This window comes from Drosophila miranda, chromosome XR (assembly GCF_003369915.1).
Source record: "Drosophila miranda strain MSH22 chromosome XR, D.miranda_PacBio2.1, whole genome shotgun sequence".
Lineage (NCBI taxonomy): Eukaryota > Metazoa > Arthropoda > Insecta > Diptera > Drosophilidae > Drosophila > Drosophila miranda.
Window position 1 is genome coordinate 4,750,626 of NC_046674.1, and position 19,167 is coordinate 4,769,792.

General features: G+C 48.4%; 1 protein-coding gene across 3 annotated transcripts in view; it reads right to left on the reverse strand.

Annotated features, from left to right (window-relative positions):
- Positions 1 to 16,037: 16,037 nt before the first annotated feature.
- The window catches only part of LOC108152859 (protein bric-a-brac 2), a 31,376-nt gene continuing 28,246 nt past the window's right edge, over positions 16,038 to 19,167 (reverse strand). For 2 of the 3 annotated variants that reach the window (XM_017282480.2, XM_017282481.2), the window contains exons 3-5: positions 18,853 to 18,928; positions 18,339 to 18,769; positions 16,038 to 18,221 (exon numbers count right to left, since the gene is read on the reverse strand). In XM_017282480.2, the coding sequence (XP_017137969.1) occupies positions 17,217 to 18,221; positions 18,339 to 18,769; positions 18,853 to 18,928 (1,512 nt within the window). In that variant the 3' untranslated portion in view covers positions 16,038 to 17,216. The remainder of the gene's footprint in view (positions 18,222 to 18,338; positions 18,770 to 18,852; positions 18,929 to 19,167) is intronic. The other variant, XM_017282483.2, reaches the window with a different exon arrangement.

The window sequence follows — 19,167 nt, forward strand, 5'->3', positions numbered from 1 at the left end:
CGCGTGTGTGCGTGTGGCTTTGGGGCAGGCATCGAGATGGGGGTTGCACCCAACTCTTTTGCCACCAGCAACATGCAGCATGGAGCCTGCCGCATGCAGTAGAGCAGAGGCCTGGCCAAAGTTGGCAGAAAACTTAATGTGCGCTTTTTCCATTATCCCCGGGAATATAACCCCACCACCCCACCACCCCTCCTCACCCTCCTCACCCCCCTCACCCTCTTCGATTACTATCTCTCTCACTCTCACTCTCTCTCTCTGTCTCTGTCTTTAGGCATTGGAACTGTCTGTCCATCTCTCTGTTTCTGTCACTTTTCAATTCTCCTGAAGCGTCTCCTCAAAGATAATATCTGTGGATCGTTTGGGTAAGATATATGTAATATTTGGAGGACTATTTCCCAGAGAATTCTTGGCTCAAAGCTTGTTTGTGCCTTAAATGATAGACAGAGTTTCCAGAAAGGATTCTGTGAGTTCTTCTTGAGGCTAAGAATTAACGATGTGCATCTTAAGGGAAATCTCTAGATATTTTCCATTGATATTGGGAATATCTCTGAACAAACTCTAGAGTAAGAAATAAATGGAAATTTATGGATATCTTTAAATATATTCCCATTGATTTGGAGCATCTTTTGCAGTCAGATCTTGAGAAAACCTTAAAAGAATCTTAGCCGAAGATCTCTTTAAGCTTTTCTTATAATCATTTTGAAGACGGAAGTTCTTTGATCTCAGGAGGGTCTTGAAAATAACTACTACTAGAAGACTCCATATTCCCATTCCTCTTCGAATCTCCTTAATCTCCTCTTGCCAATCCTCTTTCTCCAATCGATAGATGCTCCACCGCCTTTGCCCTAACCCCTAAACCCTTTCCCCCCCTTTGTAAATAATGAATTTCGAATCGTTTTTCGTTGAATTGAAAATCCTCTTTCGTTTTGCCGCGCGATGCAGAGGCCTGCTGCTCCTCCAGGAGGACAACAACTGCTAGGAGCAGTACCCATAAATGCAACAAACATTCTACCAATAAACACACACACACACGCATGCACATGCACATGCACATACACATACACACTGATGAGTAAGTAGAGAAGGAGAGGCCTACAAAAGCGAGGAAATCATGTATAATGGTCAGAAAACATACAAATATACGGGCCATACGCCCATACACACCTACATATGCACCTATGTGTGTGTGTGTGTGTGTGTGGGGGTGCGGCGGTACGGGGGGAGGCATGTATAATACTTAGAGATGTACCGCATGCCACCTCCCTGTTCCCCTGTTCCCCCGATTCCCCGCTTCCTGCCCATCCATTCCACTCTTTATGTGTCCATTGCGCTCTGCGCCTCAGCAACAGCACAGCACAGCACCCAAAATGCAGCACAAATGCCACATAAGTGCCCCCGCACCCTCCCCCGCCCCCTCCCCCTCCCGCTCCCGCTGCCACTGCCCCTCATTGACAGCCAGAGAGGAATGGATCGTGGGGTGGCGCCTCCATAGTTTGCATTAGAGAAGCCTCGCTTCGCCTCGCCTCGCCTCGCGCTTTGTATGTATTTGTTGCATGTGTGTGTGCGTGTGTGTGCGTGGCGAAAATTCGTTGCCACGATTTGCCTATAATTATGTGTGTTATATAACAAACTGCATTTCTGGCCGAAATACTCGACATTGCAGAGGCACCAACAGAGTGTGGAGAGAGGGGAAGGAGGGGGGGGCTGGGGTTTCGCCTGCATGAATATTCAATAGCTCAAATAGCGTATACGCCGCGTATGCGTGGCATGCCCCTCCGCCCCGTACCCCTTGCCTCCTTGCCCCCTCGCCACCTTGCCAGCCATCCTGTATGCGAATGTTGATAATAATTTATTTAATTTCATAATGCATTCCATTCCATTCTAAATTGCAGCCCCCACCATTCAGATTTCTTGCAGTGTATACGCCGGGAGGGGAGAGTGCACCGTGCACTGTAATTGGAAACATCATCGTCTGGCCTGGCCTGGCCTGGCCTGGTCTCTGGATCTCCTCAACTTTCTTAATGGGCGATGATTTCTGCCAAAGAATCGATCGAATCGAATCGAAACGAAACGAATCGAACGCTTAATTTGATTCTCTTTTTGTTGCCCCTGCCCCCTGCCCCCTGCCCCCTACCGTCACACGCATTACTGTAATTACACGCACAGGAACACAACAAAACAAAAAAACTCCACACATAAATAATTCCAAAGAAAACTCATAAAAAGAGAAGCCCAAAACGAAGTCATTAACAATCACAATCACACATTCAGACGCACACGCAGCACAAAACAGGGGAGCAGCAAATGGAAAGGGAGCTGTTGCCACAGATCGCTTGCCACACATGCAAATGGCTCTGGCAAATTATAAGGAGAGAGACATCCGAAAGGAGCCCGATATATGCGATTTGAATAATGAGGAATAAGTATGCGATGAATGCATTGCTCTTCGATGGATCGATCTGTGAAGCTGTGAATCTGCGAATCTCTTCTGTTCTGCTCTGCTCTGTTCTGGTAAGTATTTTCCCCATTTAATTCCTGCTTGTTTTTCCATTCGTCATTTTCCTCTATAAAGTTGCAGCCTGGTTTTTGCTCAATAATCTGATAATCTCTCTCTAAAGGCGAACGGAGAGATACATAGTAATTCCATCGAAAGATACATACTCGTACATTGTAGCAGCAGGATCTTCCACCAATAATAATGGTCTATTAAGAACGATGATCTCCTGCTGCATACAAAGCAGTGTGGCAGAAACCCACTGCTGGCTGTACAGTTCTCACTCACGAACTTGGTTTTGTGGCAGGAAACACACACTCACACACACACACGCACACTTTCGCAGCAGCCACAAATATATGTATAATTTTCATATTATTATGTTTTTTTTTTTTTAGTTCTGTGTATGTGATACTCTAACCGACAAACGGGGATCCATCGTTCTGCCAACTCTTTCGGGATTTATGCGGATTAAACAGCTCCCAAGACACGGACTTTGAAAGCGTGCAAGATTTTTCGCATTTTAGAGACACTTTTTGGGTCTGAAGATCTCTAAGTGTTGGCCCTTTTATTCCTTCTAATTTCGATTGAACAAAATTTTGGATTTTAGCTATTATTATTATATATTTATGTATTTATTTATTTATCTTTTTAAACTTTTTTTTTAAATAACTTATTTTTTTTTCTAATTTTTTTAGACGTTTTTCTTATTTTTACTTATTTAATTTTTTATATGTTATTTGTTATCTATTATTTCTATCTATTTTTTGGTTTATTTTTTGTTTTTTAAATATTTTTTTGTAATTTTCAAAGGTATTTTTTTATTTATTTTATTTTATTTATATATTATTTCTTTTAAATTAAATTAAAATAAAATAAAAAAGTAATTTGTATTTTTTTTAAATTTATTTTTTTTAGAAAACGTCTTTTTTCCAAAATTTTTAGACGATTTTCTTATTTTTAATTATTTTATTTTTTATATGTTATTTCTTATCTATTATTTCTATTTATTTTTTGGTTTATTTTTTGTTTTTTTTTACTATTTTTTCGTAATTTGCAAAGGTATTTTTAATTTATTTTAATTTATTTGTACATTATTTATTTTAAATTAAATTAAAATAAAATAAAAAAGGAATGTGTATCTTTTTTATATATTTTATTTTAATTTTTTTTTTGTATTATAATTAGGATTATATTTTGTATTTTTGATTTAAAAAAAATAGATGGAAATAAATTAAAAAAATAAACCGAGGCAAGCCCCCTATGCACTACGCAACAACAAAACATGGACCATCGAGGCACCGGCATTTTTGATCAAGAATTTACGTACAGCAACTATTTGCCCAAGGACCCCTGCACACTCGCTTTGCTATACAAAAGATGGCCAATTTCCAGAGAGATATTTTCTTCGAGGGCCTTGTATTCCTCTTCCTCTTTCGCAGCCATCATTTTGCGAACCAAAGGCCTTCAAAGTGTACTCCCAAAAATGTCTAGATATATTCTGGGAGCCCCTTTTCGTTTGTAGATTCCATTCCATTCGATGCCGAGGTATTCCTGTTTTTTTGGGGATCGATTTGGAAATATTACTCCTTTTTTAAGCAATAACATTCAATATGCCTTCTTCTCAGACACTTTTTTGAGGATTTCTGCTAGTTGTTTTTCTGTTTTTGTAGATTTATTTCTTTTGAATTTTCAAGGGTATTCCGTTCCGTGGCTCTTCTTTGCCTCTGCCTTTCTATTCTCCCTCTCTCCCTCTCTCCCTCCCTCCCTTTCTCCGTCGCTCCTTTATTTTTTTGTTAAGCTGCAAATCGCGGCAATCGTTAAGATCACGAAAAACAATTCAAAATTAATGGTAATAAGCAGTTTGCTGCCTCAAAGGCAAAGCATCGTCGAATCGTGGAAGGAGTCGTCGTCTTCCAGCGAAATTACTGCGTACAACAGAAGCCGTCTGACAAGGCCCCCCCCCCCCTCCTGCCCTCCTGCCCTCCTGCTCCATGCTCCTGCAACCTACTACTGGGATGCTCCTCTCATGCTGCACCTCTAAAACAGTAGTCGGGAGTGGAGAGTCGGGAGTCGAGAGTCTGTGGCATGGGGGGCGTTCCACTGGCGCTGAGACTTTTGCCTGAGAGCCGCTGCTTGATCGATGGATGCTGCCACTGCTGCCACTGCCACTGCTGCTGCTTGTGGCATCGTTTTTTGTTTTTGTTTTTTGTCTGTTAGATGTTGCAGGAGTCTCGGAGGCAGCAGTAGCTGCCCCATGCAATCATAAGATATTTTCAGCATCGAAAATTATTATAATATATTATTATTATGCTGCCACTGCCACAGCCACTGCCACAGCCACTGCCACAGCCACTGCCGCCGTGTTTTTGTGCGCCGCCTCCTGCTCCTGCGCCCGTTTTTCGAATTCTAATTGTTGGCTAGTTATGGGGCATGTTCGGCTGCATGTTCTGGGGCATGTTCTGCGTATAGGTCTCTGAACCCCATGTGATCCGATCTGATGTGTGGCATGTGTGGCATGTGGCAGGGCAGGGATGATGGGCATTCGGAATAAATGAATTTGCATGCGACAAAGCTTTTGCGCTAAAAGCCTGACGACGATGACGATGACGATGCCACCAAAGTAAAGAGCAGCTGCCACAAAAATGTATGAGGCGGGGGGGGGGGGGGGGGGGGGGGGGGGGGGGGGGGGGGGGGATAAAAAAGAGCGAAAAGAAAATAAATAGAGATTCTCGTGTGTCTGCCAGTGCCTCTTCGTTTTCCTTTTCGCCTTTCCCCCCCTCCCCCCGCTGGTTTTCCCCACTTTGCTGCCACAGACACACGCACTAGTCTCTTGCCCCAAGGCTGCTGCTGGTGCTCCTGTTCCTGGCCGGCCACTCACTCGCCTGCGCTGCTGCAGCACCAATCGAATGGCTCGCCATGCCTCATGCCCCATGCCCCATGCCCCATGCCTCAGTCTCAGCTTCAGCTACAGCTACATGGGGCATGTGGCAGGGGGGGGAGTCGCCTCCTTTGGTGGTCGGTGGTCCTTCTATGTTTGCCTTGTCCTTGCATTTCCTTTTTATATACATTTTTTAGTTGTAGATTCGTTTCGCTCTCTTTTTGTTTCTTTTTTGTGCTACTGGTGGCATGCCACTCCGACGCATGCTCTGGACCATAGCCCTCCCTCTAAGCCAAAGCGCTTTATATCAATGTCTGAGCTGCTGCCCGTGCCCCCCCCCCCCCCCCCATGATGTAAGTTATGCTGGAAAAAAAAAAAACGAAGCCTGCCAGAAAGAAAAATGCTACACGGAAAAGGCCTAGAAAATTGTTTTCTGTCGAGGCACAAATTTCCATTGAAAGCTTCAGCGTTCCGTGATGTGCTCTGCGGGCGGGGGGTGTGTGTGGCACGCCTCCTACACTCCTTGGAGGCGCTCACATTTGTCACACCTTTGGCCGATGGCTTGGGGAGGGCAAAGGGCGCCTCGAACGGCAGCCAAATGGATTTTTATGGATTGACATAGACAGGGGACAGGGACTTACTTGTGGAAGCCATGGGCCATAATTGGGTGCACTTTTGCAGATACTCGGCAGAGTGACCCCTGACCCCCGTGTGGAGACCCAAGGAGATGGCCTTAAGCGTGTTCCATAGATGTGGGTAAAAGCCTACATTAATTGCACTTTTGAGGAGCAAACGGCAGCAAAGGGAGGGGCAGGGGCAGGGGCAGGGGCAAGGATGTCATGTAAAGTGCTTGCCCCCCAAAGGCGTTGCTAATTTCAGAGGAATTCTCACAGAGGGCAGGGCAGGGCAGGGAGGGGGAGGGGGAGGGGGAGGGGAGTGCATTAAATGCAGAGACCCTCTCTAGCCTAAAGCCCAGAAAATAAGTGAAAGGAGGCCAGGGAGGCCAGGGAGGCCGGGGAGGAGGCTCCGTAATGATCGTGGAGTGGCGAACCGGTTGGAGGAGGCCTCTCCTTTATTAAGTTATTTTCGAAAGGGGGAGGAGTCTCCTGTATCACATGCCACATGCATGAAGTGTGCAAAGAAAATCCAAAGAATATTCAAAGGAAATGTGAAGGATTATGCGATTAAAAAACTACAATGAAATGAAGGAAAAGCTTGAGCAAATATAAGACGAGAAAGAATCGCACTCAAAAGTAAGGGAAGAAGGAGGGGGAGGGGGTGGGGAGGAGGAGGGGTAACAAGTAGAAGAAGAGGGCCTGAAGGCAGTACTAGAAGAGGGGCCTGAAAAGTGGGCGAAGAGGGGCCTGAAAAAAGGGTGAAGAGGGGCCTGAAAAGTGGGTGAAGAGGGGCTGAAAAGTGGGCGAAGAACAGCGGTGGGGGGGGGGGGGGGGGGGGGGGGGTTCTGCAACGGACATCCGAAAGAGCCAATCGACGTGACGAATAACGAACCAAAACAATTGGAAAATGGAGGAAAATCGCAAAGAGTGAAGGAGGAGGCGGAGGAGGAGGGGCGGCACTCTTCAGCAGAAAAGAGTTGCAAAAACTAAAGCTTGCAATTTATATAGTATGCAATCGTATATAACCAGGCACCCCCACCCCCACACCCCCCCCCCCTTGGCCACAGTTTTTCATGTGCTTAAATTTACTTAGAGTTTTTTATTATGCAAAAAGAAACGACACAAAAAAAAAAACACAGAAAAGAGGGAAAATACTAGTAAAAACGGTAGAACCCCCCCCCCCCCCCCCCATTCGTGGGTGGGTGTAGATTCCGGTTTCCAGGTGCAAGGATATATTGTAATTACTTGCGGGGGGGGGGAGGCGGCGGATTGAATGGAATTTATGCAAAGCCAAATCAATTTCAATAACTCGAAACAGAAGGAAATCCCGTTCGTGGCATTTCTTTGCTTGATTTTCCTTCGTTTCTTATGCCTTGGCCGGGGAAAATCTCTAATTAGACAACGCCCTCCATCACATGTCCGGCACACACACACACACACACACACACACACAGACACACACGCGTGCCGCTGCTGCCGATCCGAAGGAGCCTTTGGCTGCGCAGAAAAGTGCGCTATCTTTTTGCCTTCGCATATCCTCGCACGTTGACTGGTCAGCCAGCTCCTTGGGGGCTGGGGGGGGGGGGGGGGGGCAATTTAGTTTCGTGGTTTCCGTCAACTTGTTCTTTGTTCAATCCAGAAACAGGGCCTGTACATAGGCTTCCACTTGCCACTTGCCACTCCTGCCGCTCATGTGAGTGTCCTGCGTCTTGTGTCAAACGGGGGGGTCCAGCGCTGCGTGCCACGCCTAACGCGTACATACATTACCCCTGCCCCCTGCCCACTGCCCCCTGCCCACTGCCCACTGCCTGCTGCCACTCCTGCCACATTTTCCCACCCAATTTCCCACCGCTTTCTGCATCTCTGCTGTGGCTTCTCGCTTGCCTTGCATTTTCCTGCTGAATTTTCGTTTACGGCCAAAAATGCATTTGCCCCCAACACCCCCAACACCCCCCCCACCCCCCCACTCCCTCAGCCATCGAAAGAAGGGAAATATTTCAAAGCCAGAGCCTCGTTTTAGGAGGTCCTGCGTGCTGTGTCCAGCATCCTAACGTAGCCAGGGCTCCTGGGTTACGTTTCTAATTAAATTTTATTTTATGCCACCATTTCGACGCCTTTCCCCCACCCCCGCCCCTGTCCCACCCCACCCCCTCCGGCTGAGTCCTTGTGGCCCCTACAGAAATTTATGGCCCTGCTGCATCCACTTGGAGGCGGATGCTGCGTGGCGCTTATCCTCGAAATGTCCGTCGGTTGGTCCTTCAAAGCCAGGACACAGCCAGGATGTGAGGAGGGGTGGGTGTCCCTTTTAGTTAAGAACGCGTTCGGTGTGCAAAATTTCGCCTGATTGCTCTTTGATGAAAACTCAATTATTGCCTTGTGCGTGCTCGTGCGAGAAGGACGAAAGGAAAGGAGCGGAAAGGACATGCGAGGCGATGCGATGCGATGATGCACGGGTTTTCTAGTTGCCAATGTCCTCGCATGTCCTGTCGATGGCTTAAGTAACGCTAGTCCTGGATGCTGCCTGCTCCTCCTCCTCCTTCCTTCTTCCGTTGCTGCTGCCTCATCTGCTGCTGCTTTTTGATGGTGTGTGCTGCTAATTGAAACGCAGTCCCGAATCTGATGCATCTGATGTGCCCCCCGTCCCTCCCCGTCCCCGTCCATCGATCAGGGGCAAAAACTAGGCAAAGGATTCGCAGAAGGACCCGTAGACGGCGGCCTGTAAAACGAGCAAAAGGAAAGGCGGCATGGCATGCTGCTGAAGGGTGGGTCAAAGAGATGTGGCACCATCTAGTTATCAATGGAAATCTTATGCCATGGCAGCCGGGGCAGGGGCAGGGGCTGGGGCAGGGGCAGGTACAGAGGCGGTAGGCAAATGAGGTACCTGCCATCGGCTTTTGGCATTTCCTTAATGAGAGTCGTCCGTTGCAAGGTGATATGACGAATGAATGATTGATGTTATCCTCTCTGTTGTTGCCTCTTTGTTGTTGTTGGTGTTGTTGTTGGTGTTGCATATTGCATGGCCAATGCCTGGGCCTACCATTTCCCCATCTTTTCCTGCGAGATTTCTTTTGCGATAGATTTCGATTTTCGAGGCACAAGCAGCACACACACACACATTGGACACAGGATGTGGCAGTGAGGCAAGGGGCAAGCCCGGGCAGAATCATCATCAGCGACAGAGGGAGACAGAGAGAGCGATAGAGAGAGAAAGAGCAGACGCCGCCGCCATGTTCGTTTTTAGTTTGCCTCTGACCCACACACATGCCACACACACACTCACACACACACTGACACACGCCTGTGCCCAGTCCGAGGAGGCGACTCCTTTGCTCCTTTCGCATACATAGTTTTCTCTATTGAACATTTTACATATTAGAAATTTTGCAAATGGGCGAATGCATGGGCCTACGCCCCACCCCCCACCGCCCCTCTACACCCTTTTCCCTTTTTTGGCAGGGAAAAAGTTATGTGCCCATTGCCACCATGCCTGCCCCTGCCCCTGCCCCTCTTTTTTTTGGGGGGGGGGGGGGGGGGGGTTCGGGGGCGTAACGCACACGCATTCGAGTTTAAATTTTCGGCGTCGTCGTCGTCGTCATCGTCCGAAAGCCAAAGCCATCGCCATGGAGCCATAGGAACAGGAACAGCAACCAGAAAGGGGTAAGGGGTAAGGGGTGGGGGGAAGCCGGAGAGGAACACCCAACGTCATTTTCTATTTCTCTGTCGTGGCGGCCATCGTCGTCTGCCCCACACGGTGGCGTCGATGGAGGGAGGGGGAGGGGGGACAGCCCTCCGCTTGGCTGTTGTTGTTTTTGTCGTGGGCATTGGTGCGGCTTTCGATGCTGCTTCATGTGTGTTTGTGGAGAGAGTCCTGCCTCTGCCTGTGCCTCTGCCTCTGCTGTTTCTAGTCCTAGTCCTAGTCCTGCTCCTGCCTCTACTGCTGTGCCTCCCCTTCTATGGTTGTGTGTGTGTGTTGCTGCCTCTGAGGCACAGAGGCGCCTACCTCTGGCCCTCTCTCCGCCACCAAATGATTGAGGAGGAACCGCAGCAGCAGGACCCAGCAACCCAGCATCCCAGCAACCCAGCAGTCATTCCATTTATGCGTGGAATATTGATAAAATGCACTGAAACACTGAAACACAGGGAAATCCGTTCGAAATCGATGCGATATTCGGGGCATGGAATAGGGGCATGTTCCAGGAGGATTCGCATCGGTAGCTGGTGATTAAATGATGGCCAATATAGGGAATATTACTAGATTTAAGGTTTTTTACATTTTAATATTTTTAACATTTAAATTTAAAAAAAAAAATTTTTTATGATACATTTTTTTATTTGTAAGCTTAATTTTCTATACCTTATTTTATTGAAGATAAATGGAAATTTCAAATTTTTTAAATACCAAAAAATTTTTTTTTTGTTACTAGATTTAAGGTTTCTAACGGTTTTTTAATTTTTTTTTTTACATTTAAAATCTTTTTAAACATTTTTTTTAATATTTAATTTTTTATTTAATTTTATTTAATTTAAAATACTTTTTTTTTAAGATAAACAATTTTTTTTATGTGAAAGCTTAATTTTCTATACCTTCTATTATTAAAAATTAATGGAAATTTCAAATTTGTTGGATACCAAAAATTGTCTTTTTTTTTGTGCCATGAATTTTGGGCTTTCTGCTGCCTTCCTCCCTCTGCCTCTCAGATTTCTCTCAGTGTATCGCATCGACTATGGAATGCAGCAAAAAGGCATCCAAAAAGCAGTCGCCCAATGTCGCCAATCGTTTGGAGTCGTCGTCGCCATCGACGTTGCTTTTCTTCTGTCTCGCACTTTTGGCCTAAGCCATCGCCATCGCCATCGCCATCGCCCCATCGAATGCTCCCACTGCTGTTGCTGTTGCTGTTGCTGATGCTTTTTGATGCTGCACACACTGCCCCACGAATACATAGGGAAATCAGGGCCTAAAAATAACAACAACGACAGCAGCAGCAGCAACAGCAGCAGCGACAGGACTAGGACTAGGACTACGACTACGAGGATGTTCCAGGCTTCCTGCCACCACACCAGACACCCAGACTCCCAGACACCCAGACTCCCATCTTCTCTGGTGCTGCTGCTGCTGCCAGTCCCCATGTTCATGCCCCATGTCCATGTGTGCTGCTGCTGCTGCTGCTTCTGCCATTGTATGCATGCATATTAAATTCAATCGAATGTATTCTGTATGCCCCACGATGCTGCCTGCCTGTTCCTGCAGATTGCGTTCCTTTTTTTTTTTTTGTTTCCATGCCACCCATCGTCTCTCCGTTGGGCTCCACACTCCACTGCCACTTGGACGTGTATACCGTTACGTTTGCTTTCGTTTCGTTTTCGTTACGTATACGTATACGTATACGTGTCGCGTACATTCGTTGGAGAAATACTCACTCGCACTCGCACTCACACTCGTTCTACTACTCGTTCTCCTACTCGCTCTCCTACTCGTTCTCCTACTCGTTCTCCTATTCCTCGTTCTGCTACTCGTAGGCGGAGTTATCAACGTTTTTCAAGTTATAATAAAAATGCAACACATTTTACAGACACATGCCGCACACACACACACACACACACACACACTTACACTATGTGCCACATACAAATACCCCCGTGTGTGTGTGTGTGTGGGGGGGTGGGGGTGGGGGTGGTGCGGCCAGGTCCTGGCTACTTTTCCATAGATTTTTTCCTTCGTTATTGGTTTCGAGTGTGTGCGGCGGCAACATATTTTTTTTTGTCATTTCTAGCTACCACTGCCCCTTACCCCTCCCCCCACCCGCTGTTGCATGTTGTATATACAACACAGGAGTCTCACTCTCTCTCTCTCTCTGGTATTATTTTTTATTTTCTCGATTGCGCTCTTTTTATTATTTTTCAATGCTCAAAACTCGACGTCGCATAAAACTTGTGTTTTTTTTGCAGCAGCAGAGGATCCCTCTAAAGACCCCCTTCCCTCCCTTGCACTGTTCTACGTGGGTCCTAGGTCCTGGGTCCTGGGTCCTGGGTCCTGCTACCTCGTTACACTGTTTCCACATTTATCTTCTCTCCTCCTCCGCCGCTGCGCTGCTCTTGAGAGCGAGACATTTTGCTAATGCATTGATTAAAATTGAATTTTTAATTAAAATATTGGCAAAAGGATGAAGGATATGCAGGAAGGACGTGCAGGACGCGCAGGACGCGCACAGGCGGTGTATGCATAGAAGTTTTTGTTTGATTTGTGCATTTTATCTTTGAGAGCGATGGCAGACGGTTTTTGTTGTTGTTGTAGATCTCTGGGGATTAGAAGTATCTAGCCCTCCAACAGTGTATCTATGTATCTTTGAAATACAATCTGAAAAGAGAGAAGAATGGGGAAGAGCCATAGAGAGGGAGGTCCAAGAATCCAGCTCAAGACTACACGTAGCACGCGTCTTACAGCAGCGCCCATCGGTCGGTTGGCCACGTTTCATGTTGCAACATGTCCATGCCCATCCCCGGGCGCCTCTTCTGCCCTGCATTCTGGCCAATGAAATGCCAAGAATTACACAAAAAAAAAGAAAAACAAATTTCACTTTCGATTGCCCTGCCCTGCCCCCAACCGAACCCCTAAATGCTGTGGCAATGCCAATAAATCGCATGCAATTATGCAGCAAAAGCATCCTTAGGGAATTTTCACACTTTCACACACACACACACGCACACACGTCTGCCACAAAGCCAAGAATCGAAGAAGAATCTTCAGGCCAGACTCAGCCACTGGCCGTCAGTCGTCCTGTCGTCACATCCTACCATCTCCGTCTCCGTGTGTGTGTGTGTGTCTGTCCATTGACCAGAAAGACCACAAGTGCATTATATCCGAATAAATCTCTCAATTGCTTTCTTATGCCACAAACAGCAACAGCAACGGCAGCAGAGGCAGAGGCAGAGGCGGCAGCAGGAGAAAGCAGAGGCAGCAGCAGGAGAAAGGCCTATTTACAGAAAATATTTTCTTTGAATTTATTTTTCGGGGCAAATGTCGTAGATGCCAGAGACGCACATGCTGGCGCACAGGGAGGGGGGTGGGGCATGCAACATCAGTGAAGTGAGCTAATAAATGTATAGAAAATTTCAACAGGTCAAACATTTACTTAAGCAAAACGTTTGAGCGGCGAGAGAGGGAGAGAGAGAGAAGCTGCCACATCGGAAGACGTTTCTCTCTCTCTCTCTCGGAATAAGTGAATAATTGTGTGTCTGTGTGTGTGTGTGTGTGTGTGTGTGTGTCTGGTGTCAAGCCACAAACACCTTTTGCGTAAAATAAAGCAATCAAGCAAATAATGTTGCCACATTACACTATCAACAGCTTCCTGCCTTGACGCACACACACACGGCCTCTTCTTTAATAGCTTGCCACATGTGGCACACACACACACAGCACACTCGCACGCCCATTCAGGACTAAAGTAAAATTGAAACAACCTTGAGGAATGCCCCTCATGGAGGCGGAGGCAACACAGAGCGGCGGCCGTGTGGCAGGGTGGCAGAGGCAAAAGTGTCTGGCAAAATGTCTCGACTCTTGACTCTCGACTCTTGCCAGACTCCTGCCACTCCTGCCACTCCAGCCGCCGCCTCCTCCACAGGGTCTCCATCTCCATCTCTGGCTCTGGCTCTGTGGCACGACTCTGTGACCGACTCAGTGTTCAAGTCGACGACAAGGACACAACCATGTTGCAAGAGGAGCAGCAGCAGCAGCAGCAGCAGCAGGAGGGGCAACAGCACGAGGCAGGAAAGAAGCAGCAGGATAAGGAAAGAGCAGCACCAGGAAGCAGCAAGCAGGAAGCAGGAGACGTCTCTCCCCCTCCCCCTCTGTGTGCACTTTCGCTTTTGGTCTTGCCCCAAAATCTCCACATGCTGTGCCACATATTTAACAAATTATCTGTAATTTCTCGAGTGCAGCAGCAAGCAGGCAAGCAGGCAACTTGGGGCACGGTCCCGGCTCCAGAAAGCCGATTTTGTTGCACTTTTTAACCCAAGGAGATGCCCGGATCCCAGGCGCCACCCAGGGTATCAAGGGCTTCGATATCCTGCCAGAGCGGATTCAAGCGGAAGCTGCAGCCCGCTGGAGTCCTACGCAATAATACGCTTAGAAGGGCACTCAGCTAATGTCCGTGAAAGCCTCTGTGGCTCTCAGTGGGTTAAGGGCTGCCAAAGCACTTGTCAAGACGGCTAACGGCCGAGTTGTGGCTGCCACAGCGAAGAGGCAGACAGAGAGAGAGGGAGAGAGGGAGAGACAGCCCAGGATTTTGGGCTACAAGCAGCCGCAAAATGCTGCTTAACTTCCAGACACACAGACACACAGCAGAGGAGTGGCAGCAGCAGGAGCAGGAGCAGGAGACGGAGACGGAGACGAGGAACACAAGGAAGACAGACAGCAGTGGCAACCACAGGCCGTGGCAAGCTGCTGCTGCTGCTGCTGCTGCTGCTGCTGCTGTGGAAGGAAGGAAGTTGTTTGTGGGTCGCATTCAAGGCTGACCGAACCGAGACCCGAGACGACTCTCTCGACCCTTTTGGTTGCCACAGCCGCCCACCCTCCGTGTGTCTGTGTGTGTGTGTGTGTGTGGCAGGGTGGGTGTCTCACAAGATGAAAGCCACTTGGGCTCCCCTCCAGCCAGCATTCAGTGGAGTCGAGTCGAGACCCAGCTTTTGCTTGGGAGTTGCCACAGCCACTGGCATTAGCACTGGCACACAGCCGTTGCTGCCACAACTCCTACGGAATGACCTTGAGAGCATTACAAATGTACGTCCCTGCTATCCTTGCCACGCCTCCTGCCGCCTGCCGCCTATCGCCTGCTTTCGGCTATGGCTTTTCCTCTGACTCTGGCGCTGGCGCTGGCTGTGACTTTGGCTTCTGGCCTTCTCTTCTATTTATCTGCAGTTTGCAGTTAAGGATGTTTGAGAGCAGGACCAAAGGACCACAGAGACTGCAGAGGGGAGTCTGGAGTCCAGTGGCAGAGAGTTTTGCATCAAGTGTAAAGTGTAAAGTGATGTGTTAAGCTGTTAAGTGCCAAAGTAATTGTTTTCTTTCGTCCAACAACAGCAACAGCAACAGCAGCAACAACAAGGACAATGGGCCACGGGCCACGGGCCACGGGCCATGGGCCATGGGGCAACATGGAATGCTTGACGTTGCTTTCACTTTGCCACTTGACCTTGAGACTTCTCTCTGTCTTTGTGTGGGAGCGAGAAAGAGAAGGAGTGCAGTGTTCTCACTCTTTCGGTTGTTGCCCTTGCACTGCCCCTTCGAGGGTGTGCGGGAGCAGCCGTATCAGGCTACTTAGTGGCACACAATGGTGCCACGGCTGGTGGGCGGAGTGAGAGCTTTAACTTGACCCAAAAATTGTCAAGGTAGGTCGATGAAAAGATCCGTAGTTAGACGACGGAAGACCAGAGTTCCCACAACATTTCACCCAGACCCAGAGCCAGCTCTTTCCCTTCCATGATGACCCTTTTCTGGCCCTCACCCTAACCTTCAATTGGTAAAAACTATGAATGATATCTGCTTTTGTGGCTGCAAGTATCTTTTATTGATTCTAGCGCATTGCAGATCTGTAGACGCTGCCGATACGTGCCCCTAACATATCCAAAGGCATACGAAATTCTTATAGATTGGTCACATTAATCGCTAGTCCCTGTCTCACATTCTTTCGGAACTTCAAACTGGAACTGCGGCACTTCGGAATGTCCTCTGCTTTAGGGTTTTCAGCCATGTTTCATCGAAATATCCATGGAATTAACTTCATTTTTCCCATCTGTTGGAGTTTTCTTTGGGTTCAAGTTAATGCCATATTTTGGCAGGGATTCCATTGAACTTCCTTTCAATCATTAAGATTGATTCTATAATATTAGGTTCCTGTCCCGTAGCTCCAGCGTTTCCACCCCAAGAACCTCTTTCTCTCCAGCAATAAGCCATATATCATTGAACCTTTCAATCATTTAAGATCTGTCAGGCTCCTGCCTTGCCTTGCCCCCCCCCTCCCTTGGTAAAGAAAAGACAAACATTTTCACGTTTTACATTTAGTTTTGCATTTGTGGTTTTATTTCTTTGTTTTTATTTGTATTTATTGTTGATTTATAATTTACGGCTTTACCTAAAACTCTGAAGAGAATGCCTTAAGCAGCTGCATCTCTGCTTTCCATTGGATAGACGTTAATAATAATAATTATGGTAATAAAAAAAAATTGTATTTAATATTAGTTGCACTCACAATAGATACAGTCGTGTGTGTGTGTGTGTGTGTGTGCGTGTGCGTGTGTGTGGGCGTGTAGTAGGGGGCGTGTGCATGTGCTTTTGTGGGATGAGCATTCAATAGATGTCAATGCGCTGCCCTTAGATACTTTTGTATCTGTCAAGTGTGTATCTATGATCTAGAGATGAAAAAAAGCCTAAAGCTAATTGGGAAATTTGTACATTATTTACATCGGGGGAATTCCATTAATTGATGTACGATATATATCGTATATATCGTATATATATATATATCATATCCGTATAATTGTAGATAGTTTATGTAGATGTATCTTTTATATGTGTATATGTATCTAGACATTTATATGTATATATATATTAAATTGTAGATTATTCAATGGTGTGTGTGTGTGTCTGTTAGTGTGTGTGTGTGTGTGTGAATGAGTTTTTAAACTAATTTTAATCTACATTTAAGAAATGCACAAGTCTCTCTCTTTCGTATCCTTAGCTCTATTTAATTCATAATTATTTCTTCACTCTCGTACGATGCGTGGCAACAAAAAGGCAATCCAATCATATCAATCCAATCATATCAATCAATCGAATCAATCAAACAAATAAATACGTAAACAAACCAAAAAAAAAAAAACACGAGAGATCCTATCCTTAAAGGAAAGTACCGAAGTATGTATGTGTGTGTGTGTGTGTGTGGGTGTGTGTGCATGGTGGGGATGGGGGTGGGGGATCCTGTTTTGGTGTCCTTTAAGATTACATTTTGTTTAATACTTTTTTTTTATACCTCTTTAAGAATCCTCTATATATCCTATATCCTATACGCATATATATCTGTATATCCTCTAGATCCTAGCCGACAAAAAAAAAAACCATGATTTTCAATTAAAATCTAAGAAAAAAAAACGTTGGGGGTTTTCTTCAAGTAGCAGTCCAAAAACATTCCATTGCCTCTCCTCTCTCTCGCGCGCGGTCTCCATGCCGCCCTCAATCCTCGTGCGGCAGCTCTGTGGCATGCTGCTGCTGCTCCAGCTTGATCTTCATCAGAGGGGACTCCCGGACGGGGGCATAGGCCGCGGCTGCCGCTGCTGCTGCCGCCGCCGCCGCCGCATCGGAATTGACAAAGAGCTCGCTCATGTCCTGCGGGCCCCCGGGCCCCGGAAAGAAGTCCTCGAAGCGTGGACTCTTGTTCTGGGCCTGCACCGACTTCTGGAGCAGGCCGTTCGCAATGGCCTCGAAGTCAATGCCCGCCGGGAGGCTCTCCAGGAAGCGCTTGTTGTACGCGTAATTCGGATGCTGCTCCTGCTGCTTCGAGTGCTGCTGCTGCTGCTGCTGCTGTTGCTGTTGCTGTTGCTGCTGCTTCGCATAGTGCGAGGAGTACGGGGAGGCGGCGCCAGGACGATTCGACTGTGCCTTGGCAGAGGAGTTGCTGCCACCGCTGCCGCGCGACTGGTTGCCGTACTGACGCGCCTGCATGGCCTCCTTGAGCTCCCGATCCCGCTCCCGCTCGCGCGTCAGCTCCCGCGCATAGCTGGCGGCACTCGAGGGAGCCGCCGCTCCGCCGCCACCGCCCCCGTTGCCGCCGGCGCCACGCGACGGCAGGACGTTCAGGCCCGGCAGCCCCATCAGCCCCAGGGCCGTCAGATCGGGCAGATTCTCGGATCCCCGGCCGCCGCCACTGCCGCCGCCGCCGCCGCTCTGCTGGTGCTTGGCTGCCGCTGCTGCCACAGCCGCTGCCGCCGAGACCTGGTCCTCGATCTCCGAGCGCTGCAAGTAGGCCGGCGACTTGTACATGTGCGGCGCCTGCTGCTGGTGCTGCTGGTGCTGGGCCGCCTGCTGCTGCTGCGACAGGATCTGCCGGCGCAGCGACTCTGTCATGGTGCTCAGCGGACTGCTGGCATCGGGCGGGGCCAGGGCGGCGTTCTGTGCGGCCATCTTGGCGGCTGCGGCACTGTGATACCCATTGGAAGTGGTGCCGCCGCCGATGTAGGTCTAAAGAGAGGAAGAAACGGCCGCCGGCAGGAAGGAAACAGTTAGGGACAAGTTAGACGGGAAAATGACCATCGAATGAAGGAGTGATTGAGTGAAAGATTGAGGGATTCCACTTACGCCATGCGCCTGTCCATTCGCGTACTGATGTGCCCCCATGTCCTCCTTGATCTCGCGATAGTCCCTGAAGACGACCGCCTTGATGACGCTGCGGATGAGCTCCTCGGGCCACATGCCCAGGAGGATGCGCTGCGGCCGGCCCCTGGCCTTGGGCCGCGGATCAGTGCCGCCGTCGAGGGAGGGCCCCAGCATGTTGTGCACCCGATTCGCGTACAGCACGAACGTCGGGTACGGGATGTCGAACTTGCGGGCCGCCTGCGAGAGCGAGAGCCCCTCCTTGAGGACACTGAAGATGGCCTCGGCCATGGCCTCGGGGCGCCACGACTTCAAGGGTCCGCGTTCGCGGAAGCGCAACTGCTGCACGAGATTCTGCTGGTTGGTGTTCCAGCATTTCTGCCACATGGACTGCAGCTGGTACTGGTAGCTGTCTGCTGGAAGGACAGAGAGGGCGAGAGGCACGAATGCAAACGCTGGTAGTGGAGGGGGGGCCGGGGGACAAAGGTGCAACACTTACCCGCCACAGAAGCGCCTGTTGCCGCGGCAGCAGCGCCCATCCAGCCGCCATGGCCGCCGCTTTCGATCATTTTTGCCTGGAAAATGGAAAGGGAAAATGGGAAAAAACAAGGAAGTTAGTCGCGTTTCCTTTTCGGTTTGGCTTTTCGCGACATTTTCCCCGAGCCGTAAAAGTTTATGTTTGCCATAAATGCTGCTGCCGCTGTCCCACCAAAAGCACATTTTTCGTATGCAAAAAGCAAATTAGTATACAAAGTGGGGCCACCCAGCCCCCACCAGCCCCCCTTTGAACCTCCCAATCCATTGTCTTGGCGGC